The 20,294-nt window shown below is 46.0% G+C and overlaps 4 protein-coding genes across 4 annotated transcripts; 2 read left to right on the top strand and 2 right to left on the bottom strand.

The window, feature by feature from the left end:
- Window positions 1-4,559: 4,559 nt before the first annotated feature.
- PHALS_14053 (uncharacterized protein) lies at window positions 4,560-4,800 on the bottom strand (the record flags this gene model as incomplete). Its single annotated transcript, XM_024729787.1, has 2 exons — window positions 4,560-4,589; window positions 4,660-4,800. 2 exons carry the CDS (start codon window positions 4,798-4,800, stop codon window positions 4,560-4,562), a joined length of 171 nt encoding a protein of 56 aa, XP_024580130.1.
- An 800-nt stretch (window positions 4,801-5,600) lies between these two features.
- PHALS_14052 (retrotransposon ty1-copia subclass) lies at window positions 5,601-6,780 on the top strand (the record flags this gene model as incomplete). The annotated part of the gene is made up of 4 exons (XM_024729786.1): window positions 5,601-5,701; window positions 5,777-6,365; window positions 6,447-6,550; window positions 6,615-6,780. The coding sequence occupies 4 exons, from the start codon at window positions 5,601-5,603 to the stop codon at window positions 6,778-6,780; spliced, it is 960 nt and encodes a 319-aa protein (XP_024580129.1).
- A 1,325-nt stretch (window positions 6,781-8,105) lies between these two features.
- On the top strand, window positions 8,106-8,409 carry PHALS_14051 (uncharacterized protein; the record flags this gene model as incomplete). Its single annotated transcript, XM_024729785.1, has 2 exons — window positions 8,106-8,264; window positions 8,335-8,409. 2 exons carry the CDS (start codon window positions 8,106-8,108, stop codon window positions 8,407-8,409), a joined length of 234 nt encoding a protein of 77 aa, XP_024580128.1.
- A 2,685-nt stretch (window positions 8,410-11,094) lies between these two features.
- PHALS_14050 (uncharacterized protein) lies at window positions 11,095-11,301 on the bottom strand (the record flags this gene model as incomplete). Its single annotated transcript, XM_024729784.1, has 2 exons — window positions 11,095-11,241; window positions 11,296-11,301. 2 exons carry the CDS (start codon window positions 11,299-11,301, stop codon window positions 11,095-11,097), a joined length of 153 nt encoding a protein of 50 aa, XP_024580127.1.
- Window positions 11,302-20,294: the final 8,993 nt, after the last annotated feature.

Below are 20,294 nucleotides of genomic sequence, written 5' to 3'. Positions count from 1 at the left end.
TGACGCTTCATCCTTTGCCGTTGAGACGGTGTTAATAAGCATGATCGCAAAATTCGCCAGCTTAAGCGTCACAGATAATTATGGAATTTGCCACTTATGACCTTGTCTATTTTTAAGTTCTCGCACATGTCAATAAATTGTTTTTGATCAATACAGATCGTTTGTCACAGCCACAGGATGGTCTGACTTTTCTCGCTGAGCATACCCTTAAGGCACTGGAACGGCTTGGTGTGGTGGTGGACACGCTTTTGTTTCACCCGCACTGTTAATGTCGCATGTCACGATGTTGACTTCGCCAGATAATATTAACGAAATATGAACGGCGTACGGGTGAATTGCAACATGTATTGCATAGCTAAAAGCTCCGAGAGTATGGAGGCTGGAACTCAAATGTCGCGTTGTTATGGCTTTGGCTGCACGTTCGCACCGCTGTTTTTGATCGCGAGGCTAGGTGCTGCCTCAGGGGATCACGCACAGAATACCACAGGAGACAAATGTTTTCCTTAAAGTGAACAAAGGAGCTGTCCCAAACTTTATGACTCACATGGCATTATTCGAGCACGCTATGAATACATTCATACTTTTATAATATCAATAGGAAGACGACCCACGAATTTCTGAGCCTCAGCGTTATACCTAATGGCAACCTTCCCAAATCCGTTATACTGCAAAACCGTGCGAATCACTTGTCCATTGCGAAAAGCGAAAACAATGTCCACAGAACAAAAAGATGGTGCGGTAATTTATAGGGTGAAAACAGACATTCTTCTCAATGATCGCTATGTTAAGGTGGTTCAACATATATAACTTTTGACAGGTATGAAACATATCAACGAAGAAGACCATCGCCGCATGCATTGGTACATATGGCCTGCCCGCCGGTTGAAGTAGAGTGAGGGCCCTTCAAAAGTATGTACTCTTTAGCTTTCGAAAGATGCATGCAGTAATAGTGACATTGTGGTCTCAGCAGCTTTATGAGCAAAAGCCTGACAGTAAAACTATGGCCAGTGAGAACACATCTAAGCTGATCATCAAAATTCTTTTTGCCAGCATGGATAATATAACGGATTTACACGTCCCTTTGTAAGAAAGGGCGGGTCGCACAAGATTGTGCTAGTGTGTAATATACGGTTAGTATAATAACACAGTGGTGTGGCTACACCGTAACAAAAAGTTACCACGTGGCAGGATTGCCAGTAGTAATGCATATTAATATACAAAAATTAGTTTGCTATATTAATTAGGTATTATTATATTAATTACGTATTACTATAGTAATTAGGTAGACCTAGAATTTTAGATATTGGCGGCTCTACCGCAACTAAATAATTTTATACAGTTTCGTTTCTGAACAAAAGTGTTCGTTTGCCTTGGTAAGGCTTTAGACTTAGAAGTAGCGGATTGCGATCCGCTACACTAGTACTGATTCTTGGAAAGAACGTAGGGTCGGTGATCTTAGCTAAGCTTTCTCTGAGCAAAGAGCTACGGCAGCTCCGCTCACTTGATAGCACTATTAGTGAATCTACGCCTGAGTCTTTACGACTGATCTTCAGTGAGGAAGGGGGAATACTCCTATGTGCCCCAGGACATACAGGACGGGCTTGATAAGCTGATGTCTCTGTTGGGCCCTGGGCTTGTGGAGCACCTCGTTGCGCAATGACCCGAGGCTATAAGCGCGCGCCTAGATACGCTCTCTAGCCATGAAAATGCTCTGTTAGATCGCTTACAGCAGAATCCTTCGATGTCGACGGAGGATTCCTTGCAACCCAGGCCGCTCATGATGATCGTTAAAGACCTTCGAGAGTTAGGATGGGGGAAAATCTTTCTCTGGGTGAGAGGGACCGAGATGGCTATGGCATCCGCCATGCTCCAAAACGAACAACGGCGCGTGGCGCTAGCTATCTCCAAGCTTGAGGGCCGAGCGCAAAAATGGGAAAAATGTGTGGTGTTTCGCTTCAAGCTGCGTTCCTCATCCGCACAGCGGTAGGCGACCTCGGAGAGATGCTCGGCAGAGTACCGGTAACAACGGACTTTGGCCTCCAACGCTCGAAGAGCATCACGAGTCACCGGACAGCGGTAGACCAGGTCGCCGCCGACTCTTCTCGACGAGAATGGTGGCATCCACTACCACGTGGAACGCCTTGTGGGTCGACGGGTTTAACTTAATATCTTGTAAAGTGGCGGGGATACCCAAGCTTCGATAACTCGTGGAAGTTTGAGGTGCCACTTCAGCAAGACTGCCCAAACGTCGTAGACGCTTCTGACCAGAAGTACCATGACGTTTCACGTTGTCTTGCGCACCGCGCTTCTCGGCAGTAGCCCAGGAAGCCGAAGGGCCATGAGCCGAACTCAAGCTATAGCCCTGAGCTGCTGCGGTCGTAGACTCACCCGTGTGGGAAACAACAGACTTCGCAGTAGCGTTATGGATTGTTCCATATGTCGTAGGGCGACAATACGCAGGAAGTTGGCGTTGCGCCTAGAGTTTGGCAAAGTCAAATCTAAGATGGCGCTCTACGCGCACGTCCACGTCCTTGTGGCCTCGCACCACAGGGATGGTCCGCATTGCGGAAACAGAAGCACAGCCTTTTTGCACCGATCCATTGGGATCTCGTTGTGTACCAAAAAGCAAGTTCGCAGAGCTTTCCGATGGTCAAGCTCACCTGCGTAGTGGCCGAAGGCCCGATTACGTAGACGCCTAACGATCGAGTGACCGCGTCTTTCGCTTCAGTAGCGGGATCCGAAACCGTATTCCACACGGGGGCCTAGGACCAAAATATGGATACGAGCGCATGAGAGCATCCTGTGGACAGCCTTTAATTGCTACTCCTGTGCTTCGTCGATTGGCAGACATACCACTTCCCCCGGAAGCCGAGAGGTCGAAGAACGAACATGGTGTCCGCAGGGTTTGAGCTGGGCTCACGTCGTGCCGTTGGCGCACTTCATCTTCCTCGTCATCCCATGCTGGGAAAGGAGTGTCCGGCTCGTAGTCGACTTCCTCCGACTCCTCGACGAGGAATTCTGTCGCCCGGGGCTGGCGAGTTGTGTTGCACCCAGTTGCCGAGGGATCGAAATGTGCTCTCCGTAAAGCCGTGACGTACTATCCGGAGATGCACGCTGTGCTGAAGAAGAAGGGCTTTGCCCGCGGGCGCCCTCGCTACCAGCTAGGCTGGGTATTTTGCGTGTCGTAGACACAAGACTCATAGAGCGGAGAATGTTCAAAGTCGTTCTTAATGAACGTTAAGGTGTATCAGACACGCGAGCCTCAAATGAGGCGACCGTTATACGTGCATTGTGGTTATTCGCAGTTTTAATGGGGAGTGTGTAACGGGCTTTCACGCACCCTCGTATGGAAGGGCAGGTCGCACAAGATTGTGGGACCGTATTACACAAGTAAGTGTAATCACACTGTGGTGTGGCTACACCCTGACAAGAAGCCACCAGTTGAGTTGCAGCAATCGCGTGTTGTGGCGCGGGGATCCACTCAACCGGCTGACTCGTGAGATACTGAATTTAATGAACACTGATATAGATCGTCGTCGCAATGGACATTAATGCCAGCTCGAACATTCCCAATTCCTTTTTGATGCTATGGTGGCATCGACCGCAATAAAAGCCACGAATTCAATACTGTCGCCGAAACTAAAATGTAGCGAAATGCATGACGATTACGTACTGATTGCTATCATGCAAAAAGTCACTTAATGAATGTTAGCTTTTGTAAAAAGGTCTTAGCGCCTTCGGTAAAAGATTTCAAACTTTTTGTTTCTTAGTTTATCGGTAGGCGACGAGACGAATATCGTGGAGAATACAGTAGATGAAATTGCTAGTTTGCGTCGAGTGGGATCAATGATTCAAAATGCTCTAGCAAAATACCTTTGATGTTGCAGATTGCTTTGTAGATACCCAAGACATAACGCAATCAAGAATGCAAATAAGCACAAGGAACAAAAAGTCAAAATAATTTGTAAATTCTAATAGTAGTATTCATGAACTTTTCTTCGGATCTTGTCATTCAGAGCCTTGAAAATGAGGTGGAGAACATGATTTAGAGGCTCTGCAAGCACAACGAATTGACAATTTGCTATCAGAGTGTATTATGGCGACTTTTGAGAGCAAGTTAACTGTGATTTGATGAATGAAAATAGTATTTAAGACTTCCGAAGAGCACTGAATAAACAGTGCTGCGACTAACAGTGCCTGCAAACATCAAATCACGTAGCCAGGCTGTCTGCTGTTTTACCAGTTTTAATATTGCATTTCAAAGAAGTTGTATGGTCTAATGAGCTGATGCGTTAAATCTTTTTGTGTAATTTTGCCAGGTGCCACCCCCGATGTGACCGGTAATGCACGTTAAATTCCGATACGTCTCACTCGCTGTTCTAACTCGCTTATCTACCGGCTAATTGGATCAGAAGATAATGCTTTTGAACGTTCACCAAAACGTTTAAATAAAGAATGGTGTGTGACAAAAATATTGGAAGATTAATAATTTTTGCTAGAATTAAATCATACGAAACGTAGCCTTGGAAAAATGGAGACTCCTTATCACCACACTAACGCTAGTGCTGTGGAGTAAAAGTCGTAAGAACCTATTTTGGCGTTTCAAAATAATTTGAACAACCAGTGTGCACATGAATACGTCTAGCACGGATGACTTACGTATAAAATCGAGTATGTTTTCATTACGGATGCTGCAATGACACCTGTGTCGTCCCACCCAAAAATCTGACTTAAAACAATATTCGCCGTATCTGATGCATAATTATATCCCGTTCCTGAAATCTCGATTAGTACTTCCATTTTGAACGCGAGGTAACTATCGACATTGCTACGTACTGTTCCATGCGAGAGAAGTTAAAGTCCCAAATTCTGCACCATTTTTCCTCGTGCCTTGTCAATGGTCATTGCAAAAGCTGGCTGCACTGGAACCGACGGAGCCGAAGGCAAGATGGAAAATTAAGCGAGTCACCATCAATGATGAGCAAGATTTATATTAATACATACTGTCCTCGGCGCTTAGTTTTCCTAGAAGGAGCATAAATAATTTGAGGCCTTTAGTTCGACTGTACAAAGATGCATTCGTTACAACATCCTAGATCTAAGTTTGCATTTTTCATTTTCCTGATAAGGATTCTTTTCAAGGCGTCACCCTGGGCGGTGAAGTTTCGTAAAGATTGATAGTAAGTGAAATCTTGCTTTTGAAAAATAGTTTTATCATCGTCTGCGTCCAATCAATTGCTTAGGAAATACTGGTGTAAATGATGTTAACTTTACACCGCTGAATGCATGTGGATGATGTCACAAGAATTACGGTCATGTTTACAATTACTATCGTGATTACGGATGCTGATTACGGACATAGTTATTTTGAGTTTAAGCCTACTTTATGCACTTATTTGATTAATACTACGGCTCTTTGAGGATGAAGCTTGAAGCCAAAAGCTTTGAGTGCATGTTTCTGGTTATGTCAAAGACATCAAGGGATACCGAGTTTGAGATTTGGAGAAAGACAAGATATCAGTATCACGGTGAAGCGGGCGGCATTTATGAGACGCACCCACCCAAACAAGTAAAATTGATACACGTAACCAAGAACAACGATGAAAGTGTTCTGGTCGACAAAACACCAACAAGATCAATATGAGCCTATGGAGTGTGAAGAAGAAGAAGAAATTCCAGATGATCCAATGAATGAGGAGGAGTCGGACATAAATGAATAGATGATCGAAGTTCTTCGACTACCGGCCTCAGTACGCTCTGAACTGACAGAGTACAGAACTCCTACATCGGATGCACAGGAAGATCGACTCGTTTTTCAGCCGCAAGCGGAACGATCAAGGCGTACACGCGAACCAATGTTGTTGTTGGAGAACATATCAGATGCCGTAGAATGTTTGGAAGGAAGCGAAGGGCCACCATCTCCAGAGCGTGCAAGGATTGATGATGACGGCCTTCTGGCTGAAGCTGTTCTTGCTTACGCTGTAAGTGTTGGTGAAGAATCGGGCTTGCCTACCACGTATGCGCAGTCAATGGCTAGTGACGAAACAGAACATTGGCGACAAGCGATGAACGCCAAATATCAATCGCATCGCCAGAACAGAATATGGACACTCTTTCCACGAGAATCAGTTCGACGTACAATTGGATGCCGCTGGGCCTTTGCTAAGAAGCGTTGCCAGAAAAGATGTATTGTGCGCTACAAAGCACGATTGGTGGCTAAAGGATTTAAGCAGTTATACGGTGTGGATTTCTTCGAGGCTTACTTTCCAGTGGCCAACTTGAACTCAGTTCAAGTTGTACTCGCAGTGTGTGCTGTATTATGCTACAAAATGGAGCAGCTGAACGTTGACACGCCTTTCTCAACAGTGTATTGTCGGATCGTGTTTACATGGAAGTTTCGATTGGTATTAAGGGAACTCAAGGATTTGTGTGTCAATTGATCATAGCTATATATGGACTCAAGCAAGCTGCAAGTGCCCGGAACAAGACGAACGATCACGTCTTCAAGAAGAACCATTTTAAATGTTGTGGAGCGAATCAATGAGTATACGTAAGGAAAGTTTAAGAAGGTTTTGTGTACGTTAGTCTATTTATCGATGCTACGATTATTGCAGCCAGGACGAGCAGCAAGATTCTAGAGGTCAAGGGGATGCTGAACAGTGTTTTCAAGATGAAGGATCTCGGTATGGCGAAGTTAACCTTGGGCATGGAGATCGACCACGACAGGTCAGCTTCCACACTAATGATCAGGCAGACACGGTACATTATCGACGTGGCTGAGCGATTTGGACAGAAAATCCGTTGACAATCAGTTCACGTCCAGTCTCAAGCTGTCAACGTCACAGCCACCAAGTACAGAAGCTGAGCATTCAGAGATGCGGTCAAGAGCATATCGCTCGCTGGTTGGATGTCTGCTATACATTAGAACTTGCACTCGGCCGGCCATTGCATATATCGTTATACAGCTGTCTCGATTACTTGAGAATCCCAGGTTACCACATTAAAATACCGCAATTTGCGTTCTACGCTACTTAAATCCAACACGTAGTCACGAGATCATTTTTCAAAGAAGGACTGGAAGGTGAATATAGAAGGGTTTTCGGATGCAGACTGGGGTAGCAATACCGACGACAGGTCTCAGGTGTGTTGATCAATATTGGAAAAGCTCCGGTTGTGTTCAAGTCCAAGTATCAAAGAAGTGTCGTACTAAGTTTCGCAGAAACAGAGTTATGGCGCTAAGCTTGTGCACACAAGAAAGAACTTCTAGACGCGCGCAATGCTCAAGGACATGGGTCAAGAACAAGTGGGAGGCACGCGAATTTGAGAGGAAAATCAAGGTGCGATAGCTTTGGCAAACAATGCGGGCTACCACGCTCGTACAAAGCATGTGGACATTAAACCTCACTTTATTCGGGATATGTTCAGCATTTGGGTGCTCAGGTTTGGCTACATCGATTCAAAGCGTTAGCTTGCAGATATGCTCACCAAGGCACTTGGGACCAAGATGCTCATGTTTATGCGCGAGGCAACAGGCATCAAAACCAAGTCAGCAACAAAGTGCACTCAACATTAGCGGTTAGTGGGATTGTAAAGCTTACACCGCTGAATGCACGTAGATGACGTCACAAGAATTACGGTCATGTTTACAGTTACTATCGTGATTACGGATGCTGGTTTACGGACATAGTTATTTTGAGTTTAAGCCTACTTTATGCACTTAATTTGACTAAGTACTACGGCTCTTTGAATAAATCCCGCCACGGGCATTTAATCCGCCGATATTCTTTTGATGAATTTCATGTAAAAAGTTTCACCTTCATTTTCACACCACAGGGCAAACGTTTCACGGCACATGCTAGCCACACCAGGACAAATTGAACATTGCACACAGTGTATATGACCAAATGTATGTGCTGTTTGTATATTTCGTTATCTTAATGTGATAAAGAGAGATTACCATAATGGGTAAAATAATACGGTGGTTAATGATGAGGATTAGAATTAAAGGGTAAGGTGGAGCCAGCAGTGATTTTTTTAGATAAGACGGCTGTGAGTAGGTGCCGTTCTATGACTACGTAGTGACGACCCCCTTCAATGAATCTCAGATGCCAGGCACTTTTAACGGGACGTATATATTTGCTCATTTAACGAAATTTTATCGCTTAAATTTTGGTCAAAGTAACAACTTTGGTACTGTACCTAACCCGTCCCTAAGCGCCCATGCTCACCCGCCTGATGTATGGAAAGTCTCATCACAATTTGGGGTATTAAGGAGACTCGTGCGGCATAAAAAATTGGAATAACCGGAACACCCCTTTTTTCAGCCTTGGGCAGCGCTTGAGACAGAGACCGGCATATGCAAAGATTTTTTTTGCTTCAGTGGCGGAGCGGCATGCGGAACACGTATGAGGTGTCTGACAATTTGTTTGTATATATACGGTAACCATGCTCCAGAACGAGCAACAACGCGTCGCGCTAGTTATCTCCAAGCTCGGAAGTCGGGTGCGGGAATAGGCACTGATGTGCGGCACTTCGGTTAAGGCGGCCTTTTTCTCCTGGACGGAGCTGAAGCTGCAGCAATCACGAGTGTTCTCGCCGCCTAACCAAGCATATCGCATTCGATCGCGTTTCCTTGTCGCCCGACAGGGCAAGAAGCAGTTGGTGGACTTTGACAAAGAGTTGCGAACTCTCATTGCTGGGAAGGCAGCCGATCCCCCCCCGTTGCGGTCACAGTGACCGTCTTTTTCGAGGGCCTCCGCACTGGCGTGGTCAGAATGGAAGTCTTCTGTGCGCATCCGTCTTTTTTTGAAAAAGCGGTGGATGTGGCATAGAATGCCAGATATAACACCAAGTAGACCTGATTGGAATACACATCATAGTAGCTTGTTGAGCGGTAATTCTCAGCTATACTGAGAAAGTGAAGGCAGAGCCACGAGCTACCGGGCAGCGTTCGAATACCCGACGGTGTTTTGTCTGTAAAGCGTAAGGCGCGTCATAGTCTATCGAGATGACGTCTCGCTTCTCACCAGTCTGGTTCGTCGCGGGTATACGACAGCACCCAGTAGGTGCGGTGCGGCCTTCTAAACCCTACAATCGCCGCTGTTCTTAGTGCTGTCGGTACTCTTGCCTAGTTAATTACTCTTGTTTGATTCAGCGCTCAGGGAAACTAACATGCCCGTCTGCAAGCTCACGCAATCATCACGTTGTGGTTTTTGGTCTCGATGCTGCAAACCAAACCTAACGCATTGGCGAACTGCTAGGAGCCAAATGAGCACTCGAAAGCCGCTTCACGCGCGTGTCTGACCCGCAAGTCACAACACCTTGGGGTATCCCCTACACTGGGATCAGCAAAGGTGGGGGTAAATCCATTTCTGCCATGATGATCGTACCTTTGATACTGAATACTGGCAAAATCGCCGAGGAGTATCGAACTCAGTTTACACACTGTATAAGGAATCTGCGCTGCCCATCCACCTAGCTTTAGAAACCAGATTTGACGTAGTAAACTTTTGACTAGGGCGGCGTGACCTCACGAAGCACAAACATAATGTGGACGTGGAGGTGAGAATCATCATACCAAATTCTTGTTGCTAACAGCCTCACTCATCTCCGTGAGCTAGCCGTTACGGCTATCAATTAAGTCCCAAGCTTGGTATAAATTCAGGACGCACTTGTTTGTAACATCAGCAAAATCGTGTAGGATAGATGTGCTCGCATTTTCTTCGGTAGCTTAATTTTGTTTTTGCTGCGGTCGTGGTTATATACATATGGAACACGTTTATCAGCACAAATGTAATGATACACTTCGACCCAGCGATTTATACGTGCGAGTGCTTCGGAGGTAGCCATCCACTCATTTAAAACGTTTTCTGATCGACCTTCTGATTATGACTAGCGTTGAGCATATCTAATCTGTTGCTTACCTACCACCTTTAACATAATCTCCAAAAACTAACAAACGTGAATCACAACCTGATACTTTGACCACAGGTAAACTGCAGCGAGGCTGTCGTAGCACTTTGCTTAGAGCTAAGGTAACCGACGTTACGATCTTTCTAAGAACCAGAGTGCGGACCGCGATTCGCTACTTCTAAGTTCTAAAGGCAAACGAACACTTCTGTTTAAAGATGCAACTGTATTATATTGTTTAGTTGCGGCAGAGCTGTTAATATTTCAGACCCTAGGTTTTCCTAATATATATAGTACACTTAATTGACTTCTGGCAATCCTGCCACGCGCTCCTTCGTCTGCTACGGTCAGACCTCGGTATGCACGCGACGTCATAAAAAAATCAGCTACTCGCAGTTATCTCGATTCATTATCAAGCTGAGGCGAGCAACCGAAGAAGTGAGGGGTCATTCGGTATTTGCGCTATTTTTTAGAAATGACTTAACTTCTTGAGAAAGTAGGATTGAAGAAATGGATATTTAAGACTAGTCCGATTGATTATTGCTTGACTTTTTGAAATTGTGGACTATTGCAAGCCCAGTACGGTATGACATATTTTTTCTATTCTTTCATTACTTTTAAATATATTCGGAATAATATTTCTACACAATCATATGTTTCATAGCTAATTAGTTTGTCATGGAATCAAAAATTAGAAAAATGGCACTTGCTCAAACCTTTTTGATTGTATGCTTTGTGATTATTACTCGAGCGAGAGCTTGCATTGAGCCACAATTGTTTCGTGACGGCTATCTTTGTGACATCAATTGAAACATGACTCTAGCAAGTCAAAAAAATTAAGTAGTTTGCTTAAATTATCAATGACAAGAGAAAAAATCCAAGTTCGTTGTTATTTTTGATGACTATATCATCTCGCTTTAGCGCATGTGTAGAAAATTGTACAATCTACACTTTGTTGATCATTAATCTTCACTAATAATATAATGCTATTTCCTAGGACGGCTCATATAAATGAAACTATTAGATTATATTACCCCCTAATATCACGCGCACAAGACCCTTGCAATTGTACCAAATGTAAAATGCTTACCTTCCCAACCAAGATGTGAACCATACTGGGGACAAAATGCATTTTGTCTCCACTTTCACTTTGTGTGGACCGTACGCAATGACTTTTTTTAAGGCCTAGCGCAAAAGGCGCGGCTGCTTTTCTGAAAGTGGGAGACCTAGACTGTCTTGAGCTTGGTGCTGGCGCTGCTCGAGCTCCTGGAGCGAGTGCTTAAGACCACGAACTTTGCGGTCTGGCCAGTGTCTAATACCAATAACATGACACTTAAATGCCGCTGTTCAATCTGGCTTCATCATCACTCTCCTTGGTGAAGGTACAATCATGCTGTATAATCTTTGCTCTCAACAACAGCCTTACCAACGCTGGTTATGAGTCTTGGCCCGGGCAATAGTATCGACTTAATGCAATTTGCCAACCTACTGCAAATAAAGTGTCTGCAATTTATAGACCACGATGTAGCCGTGCTATATAGGACCGTGAGCGGTCGAATAAAATAGGGGTTGAATTGTCTTCTGACTATTCCGACGCAAATACAAACACATCCAGTGTTCTAATTGGCTTGCTAAAGTCATACCACGATTTCGCTCTTGTGAGCCTTTCGAACGTTGAGAAATCTGTTGTTGACGAAGCAATGCCACCACCATCCACGATAGCTGGGCTTCCCTCTGCTCCAAAACAGCGATGCGGTTTCGGACCGCTGGGGGTGCCTCGAGCTAGGCTGTGCGATGATCAAACTCAAAAAAAAATCCAAGAAATGGTTTTTTCAGCCTTGGACGCACGCTGTGTCCCTTGGGTATAATCAACATCGTTACAATCAAAAGATCCCACAAGAGCCAGACGCGAGATGGTCGATCTCCGCAGCGCTACTCGAGGAGCAAGAGGCGGCCCACTTTCGCGTTTGGTGTGCCGGTAGATACACCAGGCCTTTTACTCGTATCGTGTGAAGTTGACACTTTCATTCGAAATGCTCGTAAAAGCTTGAGGATACTTCGGTGAGATGTCGTGGCCACTTACGACCTGGCGCACCCTCCTCGTTTCTTTGACTATCAGAAAAGGTAAAGTCCTTCATCTATGCGCGTTTCTCAGTGATGCGAGGGAACCGACCTCGCTGTAAAAAAGACCTTTGGTCGGTCACTGTTACAGCTGTCATATGGAAGCGAGTAGAGATGTGAGCAAAACCTTGAGATGATCGATTGTCACCTCGACGTCCGCTTTGAACTTTGTACTTGGCGAAGTCAAGTGAGAGATAGCACTATAGAAGGAAGTAAACTTTGCTAAAACCAGCTTGTAAAGCCATAAGGCGGATGATGTGACATATATTTCACCTAATCACAAACTGAGTTTGATCCTTATCGGCACATTTGCCAGCTTCAAATTTATTTACGGAGGGCAGGGTCATTCGGACGGCTGATGCTCTCTGTGCAAACGGTTCTCTCGGGAAGTGATGGCATGTCTGTATTGAATTGCTCACAGGGTAACTGTCTTACGCTCGTTTGTTCTTGGTGTGAGCGAAAGGCCCGCATGTTTATGCGTGTAAGAGCTCCGTACCAGCGCGGCCAGCAAACTCGGGCTAATTAAACGGTGGTTACGACGTTATATGGGCAAGAGTTGGCGTGACTCTCGCGCTTGCACTAAAGCAAGTACGGATTCATGAGCAAAGTCCAGTTTTGTTACACGACAAGATATTGCCACTTTTATCCGATAAAGTATCTGACACTTGTGTAGCGAGAAGCCGAGTGAAGTGAGCGCCTGTGCGGCTAGGAAGTGTATTGTCGGGTGAGGGCGGAGGCGTTTAGCTGGAAGTCGATAATTTCGACCACCATTCTCATTGGAGAACAGCTCGGCATCCCCATCAAGAATTTTTGCTTAGCGCTTCAGTGGTGAAGATCGCACTCGTGTCGGGGATCTGATTAGGTGGGACTCTGGTGCTATTACCTTTAGAAAAGCAGGCACAGTAAAGTGCAAGGAATCAATTTGAGCCTCAAGCCCTTAATAGCTATTGATCCAGCCCAAATGCCTTCTGTTACCCAAGACCTATGGGAAGGATCCCTCCGGCTAATTGCTGCATGAACATATATTATGCTTTCTTAATCTATCACATCAATAAAATACGATTGGGCAAAGCCTGTAGAAGCATTTACTGCGAGGTTTTATGCACAATAAATGAGTTGGAGCGACTCGCTGCAGCACCGCAGTCTCTTCACGCAAGTGCCCTGGAGAATATTCGTCACATCGCGATGTAAGCGTTCGGCCCAGCCAACTGCTTTCCAATGGTCAACGATTAATATATCTATTCTGGTGCCAAGCAGCTTGATTCATGTTTGCCAAAAGTTTGCTTTGAAGTGCACATCTCTATCCATAACGGCAAAAAAAGTTTGTCGAGAACCAGCTTGGCTGTTTCCTCACCGATCACATTGTCGCTGATAGCAGCAAATCGAACCATCTTGCTCAGGCAGTCCACAGACACAAAGATACCGGTATACTTACGGATGTGGCTTTTGGGAGACCGAATGTAAAGTCTTTATTGACAGCACTCTGCTAGGACCGACAGGCTGGCAAAAGGCGCTGCCACTTGCGGAATAGATCAATCCGCTAGCACGTTATCGCTGCACAAATATGTGCTTGCCCACTTCTGCGTGCTAAAGCTACCAAATACATAGCGCTCCGAGCAGTATGTCTTCCTCTTTCGAGATGGTCACCTAAAGAGTTGTCATGTTTCTCATACCTTTATGTTATGTAGTCCTCGTCATGAGGTACAACTTCACGCTGAGTAACAATGCTGTGATACAGCAAGCATTCGGGAACGACGGAGCGGTGAAGATGTGAAACCGCGCGCTTTAATTTAGCCGATTTTAAGTTTGAAAACAATTTCTTTCCTAAAGCTTCAGCAGCGCAGCATTTATTGCCTTTTACGTATCGCCTTATAAATTGGCACCGTCAGCGTTGTTACAAGCGACAAGTGAAGTCGGACCGACGCAAAAGTGCATCCGCCACTGCATCAAGCCGGTCCGGCTGATATTTCATACCTTACAGCTGTATTCGGTAATACGAATTGCCACCATAACTTAACTGAGAGATGTGTGGCAAAGACGTTGCTGCGCGCAACGACGCATGACCTGTACAGATCACAACTGGCTTAGCACCAAGTAAGTGCGCCTTAAATTTGGCAGGGGCTTCTTTCATTGCAATAAGCTCATTGTTATAGACAGAAATGGCTCTTCTCAGCAGCTTTTATCTGGCGAGACTTCGACGCGATCACAATACCCATTGACAGCCTATTACGTTGTCTGTAGCGACTCCGACCTCGTGAAATGAACGTGCTAGATCCAGGAAAGCTAGATTTGTAAGGCACATGATCATTCTCTCTCAACCTTGGAGATCGCCTCTTCCATCGTACACCGACACTACTTTCAGCTTTTTTTTAAGAGATAAGCGGTGATTTGTACCCTGTCGACGTTATTTGTACGCTACTCGCGTAAGTAGTTGGCCAGTCCAAAACACTTTCTTAAGTTCTTTTGGAACAGAGGTACTGACCAATTAACAATGGCCTTTACAATTGCGAAATCAGCCTTTATACCATCCAGCTCAGACAGAGAATATCGTCGGCACCAAAGCCGCACACGTCTAAGGTGGCAAATAGCATGTTTTAGCACGTGTACTCAAGCCCAACTCGCATGTGTCCAATGTGTCTTTTAGATTCGTCATTTAGCAAAATCGTCAAAATAGGTTTGTGCATAGCAACCATGTGGCCTGAGTTGTCCGCCTTCTTTGTGGATAAGCACCACACGAAAATCAAGAAGACATCGAAGACTTCTCCAGTGACCGAGTTGATTCTCGACGACAAAAACACGAGGCTTCTTAATATCTTCCCTGACCGTCTCGCGAAAGAACAAAAGAAGGTCGACAGAGTGTGCAAGCTGCTCGAGAAAGCCGCGAGCGAGGACTACGTCACGGAGAAGACGATCGAATGCCCGCTTGCCTTCAACAGCACAATGTTGCTGAAGATGGCAGGCAGCTAGGCTGAGATTGACGAGCTCGTACAGTTGCACACAATCAATCGTGTGATATCAGCGACGCAGCCGGATGAAGACTTAATGTAAACGGGGTGAAACGTAACAAAATCCCTTCAGCCAGAAGTCAAGAGGTCGGGAACGGACACGGTGTCCACAAAGTTCGAGCTGAGCTCACGTCGCGCTGTTGGTGCACTCCGTCCTTCCCGTCTTCCTACGCTGGGAAATGAGTATCCGACTCGTAATAGACTTCCTCCGAAACCTCTAGGAGGAAACCCGTCGTTTGGGGCGGGCGCGGTGTTTGGCGCTCGGTTGCCGAGGGCTTGGGATGTACTTACCATGATGCCGCGGACGTACTGCCCGGAGATGCATCCCGTGCAGAAGACGAAGAAAGGCTCTAACCGCGGGCGCCCTCGGAACCAGCTAGTCTGGGTGTTTTTCGTGCCATAGACACAGGAATCATTGAGTGGAGAATGTTTAAAAGTGGTATAGGGACGTAATGGTGTCTCAGACCCGTGGGCTTCGTATGAGGCGACAGTTAAATGTGGATTGTGGGCATACACATTTTTATGGTAACGGGGCTATACGTGCCCTTGTATGAAAGAGTGGGTTGCACAAGATTGCGTGAATGTACAAAGGTGTGGAATACATAAGTTGGTGTAATCATATAATGGTATGGCAACACCGTAACAAGAAGCCACTACGTTTCAGGACTGCCAGTAGTTATGCACATTGATTAGGTCTGACTATTTAATTAGGATAACCCAAGGTTTTAGATATAGGCGGCTCCGCCGCAAATAAACCAATTAAACACAGTTTTAATTTTGAACAGTAGAGCGTCTTTGCCTTAGTTAAGCTTTTTTTTATATTCTTGAAAGTAGCGGAATTCAAACCGCTACGCTCGTAATAGTTCTTGTTTAAAACATAAGATCGATGACCTTAGTAAGTTCCCTTTAAGCAAAAGACTGCGGTATCACCGCTGCACTGCAAGACCTAGAATCACCTTTACTATTGACATATCCATGACGGCCGTAAAAGTGAGCGCATTATCTATGCCATAAACTTACTCATTCTTGAACGCAACTAGACGTTCATTCAGACGCTCCACCGCGTCATTCGCATCCATTTCGGTCTCGAATACCCATTTACTGTAACATGTTGGACCCTGCCGGTTGCTTGATCACATTCCAGACGCCGTTGTTTTCGAGAGCTAGGATATCCTAGAGCATTGCCTTTCCCCAGCCTTCAGCTTTGAACTGCACATTGCCTCAGCATGTGTCTTTGGATCAGTCTCGTAAACTTGTATAACAGCTGCTACATCACTTGTCGTTTGTTTGTGTCTTGTGCCGCTGGCTTGGCAGCCCTCGTGTGAAATGTGACGCACGTACCCACCAAAGTTGATCAGTCTTGCCTTTTGCTTTCACTACGACACTGATAACCGATGGCGTCTCCTCCTCAGCTCCTGCTTCGTAGCGTAACTGTTCGCTTTGAAAGTCGAAGGGTGCTTTATTATTTTTTACGTGTTGGGTCACGATCACGTCATTGTTCTTGCGTATGAACACAGGATGTCCCTTGGTTACGTCGCTGCAAACCATGATGATACCAATCTACCCCCATGCGCAAAATAGTTCTTCTCCGGGTCACGATATACTGTGCACACTAAGCCGAAAATGACTATGTCACGGCGGTCAGGCGTTTGACTTGTCAGCACCTCAATTGGTGATGTTTGGTTGACATTCGAGCTCGCGGGACTGCATTTTAGTATGTAGGCCGAGTACTCTACCGCATCTCCCCAGAATTTCAGCGGGATCTTGCTTGCAAAAATCATAGAGCATGTCATGTTTAGAAGGACCCGGAGCATACGTTCTGCCTTGCTGTTTGATGCCTGATTCCACGGCTACGGACCGACACGGCTACGGACTTGCAATACCAATCGATGTTCCGATCCTCATCTGTGCGTAGTTCATGAATGCTACAGTCAAAACGTCTTTCAAAGAGCACCAAGAATTTCTTCGACCTTTTTACCGCTTGATCCGTGATGCACGCCAGAAATACGAGGCAGTAATTGCTCTTATGATTGACAAAGTTAATGAGGTACCGATTCTCAAGTCGGTGCGTTGGAGTCATCGGTCCCTCAAGATCCGAGCAAATCTCACCACCGGTGCGATTGATCGAAGAGCGCTCGCCCGTGTTAGTTTTTGACTGCGCATTCTTAGTTTGCCTACTCTGGGTGCACGTGACGCACACCGTGCATCGACAGCTTGTGAGCTATATTTCAGAGCCAGGCTCAAGCGCCATCATCTCGATTGTGTCATACGAAATGCACTCGATGCGCTGATGAAAATGCATGAGTGTTTTACCCATCACGTTCTCTGCGCTCCTTCCTCTTAGCGATCGATACCACGATGGAGCCAGCCTTGCCGATGGTTTCGTGTTTGGCTTGCGCTTCCAAAACAAACACATTGTTTTGCATTGCCACATCAATGATGATGTCACCAGCGCTGAGCGATCTGATTGCTCGCCGTACGTTTGTAGACTCGAGTCCGTATCCTTTGAGTTTTAGCATGCCGTACGACAATATGTTGCGAGCTAGCTTGGTGCGTAGTAGGTGTCCGTTAGGCGAAAGATGCTCGGCTTGCCGAGCGCCATTATCCGAAGGCCAACGCTACCAACCAGCGTCAGCTGAAGCATTTTTTTCATCAGTTACTAAGCACTAGTCTTCGCATTCGCAAGCATCTTCCAGTAGTGCTGCATTGTTCACGAGATGCAGGCTCAAACCGCTGTCCAAAACCCAGAACTTGTCTTGGGTGCCTCTATCCTGCACGCACAAAGTGTACTTTACAACTGCCATCTTCTTGTCGTTTCTCCTCCAGCCACCCTTGGCACCATTATGCTTATTTTCTTTTTCTCGCTGAGATAAGCAGCCAAAACGTGCCCACCTTGCCACATTCAGAGCACGCTCGCGTCTCGACGCGTGATATGCTTTCAATGATGTTTGCAACAACGTCTTTCCAAAAAAGCAGGGCATCTCGTATCGATTTCGACAGCCTGTGCGAAATGCATGAGCTCCTCAGCTTGAGCGAGTAAGTCAAGGCGCCTGGCATCAAATCTAGTCAATAGTTTCGTACGCAGCTCACTCGACGCATAGTGAACAATGTTATCGAGCACTTCCGTGTTAGCACCTCCGCACGCATCGCTTACTGCCACCAAGTACAGGTAGTACTCGGGCCAGGTCCTCTTGTCCTCATTCTTCGCCGTAAATTGTCTCATTGACTGTGACGCAGTGATCGTCGTCTTAAACGTTTGGTGAAGTCGCTCCATAATATGGTCCAGCGTCGGGAGCTGGCGCCAAAATGTCTCTTCCTGCTTGATCTAGTATCGCTCGGCCGTCCCACTCAAGTAGTAACCGAGCAAGTCGGTCTTCATGTCCTTAAACTAGTCAGAAGTCAGAGCCACACGCTGCTTGCACATACCGGATTTGGCGCATGATTGTCCGACCCCATTCCAGAAACCCGTAGCTCAGACCTCGGTACATCTCAATCCCGTCGAACTTGCGGATCATGAGCCCGGGCTGACGTTCGTCCGGTACACGCATCGCTTGCTGTGAAACCGGCTCATCCGTCGTGAGTAGTCCTGAATGATAATCCTATCAGTCGAGCTGCTTTAAATGCACTTCGCCGTGCGGGGCATCCCACTTCGACCTTGCAGGTTGCCTTCCTGCCCCAAGAGCACTTCGCGCGTATGCGCAGCCTTGCCCTTCCCCCTGTCGCACGGGAAAATGGCCTAGCGCGTCAAGTCCATCGACGTAACCCCTCGGCCGTCGCCAAGGACAGAGTGGAACATCCCTGCTTTCCAAGGTCACTGCTGAGCAGATGAAAAAACCGGATTGAATATATTAGGGTTTCTCGCTCACAACTCTATGCTACATCTGAATCTGTCTTTCTAGATCCTTTAAGATGTTTCTATATGTAACCTCATTTAACCGGACCATGGAACGGATACGATTATGTCCGTAATCAGCATTCGAATACATGATAGTAATTGTGAACATGACCGTCATCATTATCACGTCATCTACATGCTATCAGCGGTGTATAATTCACACACGTTCTCGCCGCTAATGTTGAGTGTGCTTTGTCGCTTGGTCTTGATGCCTGTTGCTTTTCCCAGAAATTTGAGCATCTTGGTCCCAAGTGCCTTGCTTAGCATATCTACAAGCTGGCTCTTCGTATCGATGTAGCCAATCTTGAGTAATCCATGTTGAATGTCCTCCCGAATAAAGAGATGTCAGATGTTCACATGCTTTGTACGAGCGTGATAGCCTGCGGTTTTTGACAAAGTTATCGCACCTTAATTGTCTTCCCATATTTGCGTGCCTTCCACTTGTTCTTGACCCATCCCCTTAAGCATTGCGCGCGTCCAGAGTTCTTCTCATGTGCACAAGCTTAGCGCCATATACTCTGCTTCTGCGGAACTTAATGCGACAGTTCTGATACTTGGACTTGATTACAAGCTTTTTCAATATTGATCAACACACCTGGGACAGACAGTCTGTCATCGGTGTTGATACCCCAGTCTGCGTCCGATAAAGCCTCAACAATCACCTCTCCTGTCCCTCCGTGATGACGTGTCAACTTTAAGTACCGTAGTACACGAATTACGGCGATCCAATGTGGTAAATCGGTATTCTCGATAAATCGAGACAGTTGTGTAACGATATATGTCCGGCCGAGTGCAAGTTGTAATTTATAGCAGACATCCAATTAGTGAGCGGTATGATCTTGACCGCATCTCTGAACGCTCAGCTTCTGTACTTGGTGACTGCGATATTGACAACTTGATACCAGACGTACATGGATTGTCGACTCCTTGGCGTTTTTCTGTCCAAATCGCCGGCCACGTCGCAAATGTAGCGTGGTTGCTTGATCATCAGTGTGAAAGCTGTCGATCTTCATGCCCAAGATGAAGTCCGCCATACCGAGATCCTCATCTTGAAAACACTTTTTAGTATCCCTTTGACCTCTAGAATCTCGCTGCTCGTCTTGGCTGCAATGATCTATCATCGACATATAGACAGACGTATATAAAACCTTCTTTCACTTTCCTTACATAGACGCATTGATCCGCTCCACAACTTTTAAAATGGTTCTTCTTAAAGACGTGATCGGTCGTCTTGTTCAAGCACTTGCAGCTTGCTTGAGTCCATATATAGCTTTGCTCAATTGACACGCAATCCCTTAACACCAATCGTAACCTCATGAAAATGAAGATCTTGAAGAGCTGTACAGGCAGCATGAGATCGGCCT

This window comes from Plasmopara halstedii, assembly GCF_900000015.1.
Source record: "Plasmopara halstedii genome assembly, contig: Scaffold_816, whole genome shotgun sequence".
Taxonomy (NCBI): domain Eukaryota; phylum Oomycota; class Peronosporomycetes; order Peronosporales; family Peronosporaceae; genus Plasmopara; species Plasmopara halstedii.
Note: the sequence above shows the minus strand (reverse complement) of the source record. Positions and strands in the feature narration are given on the sequence as shown.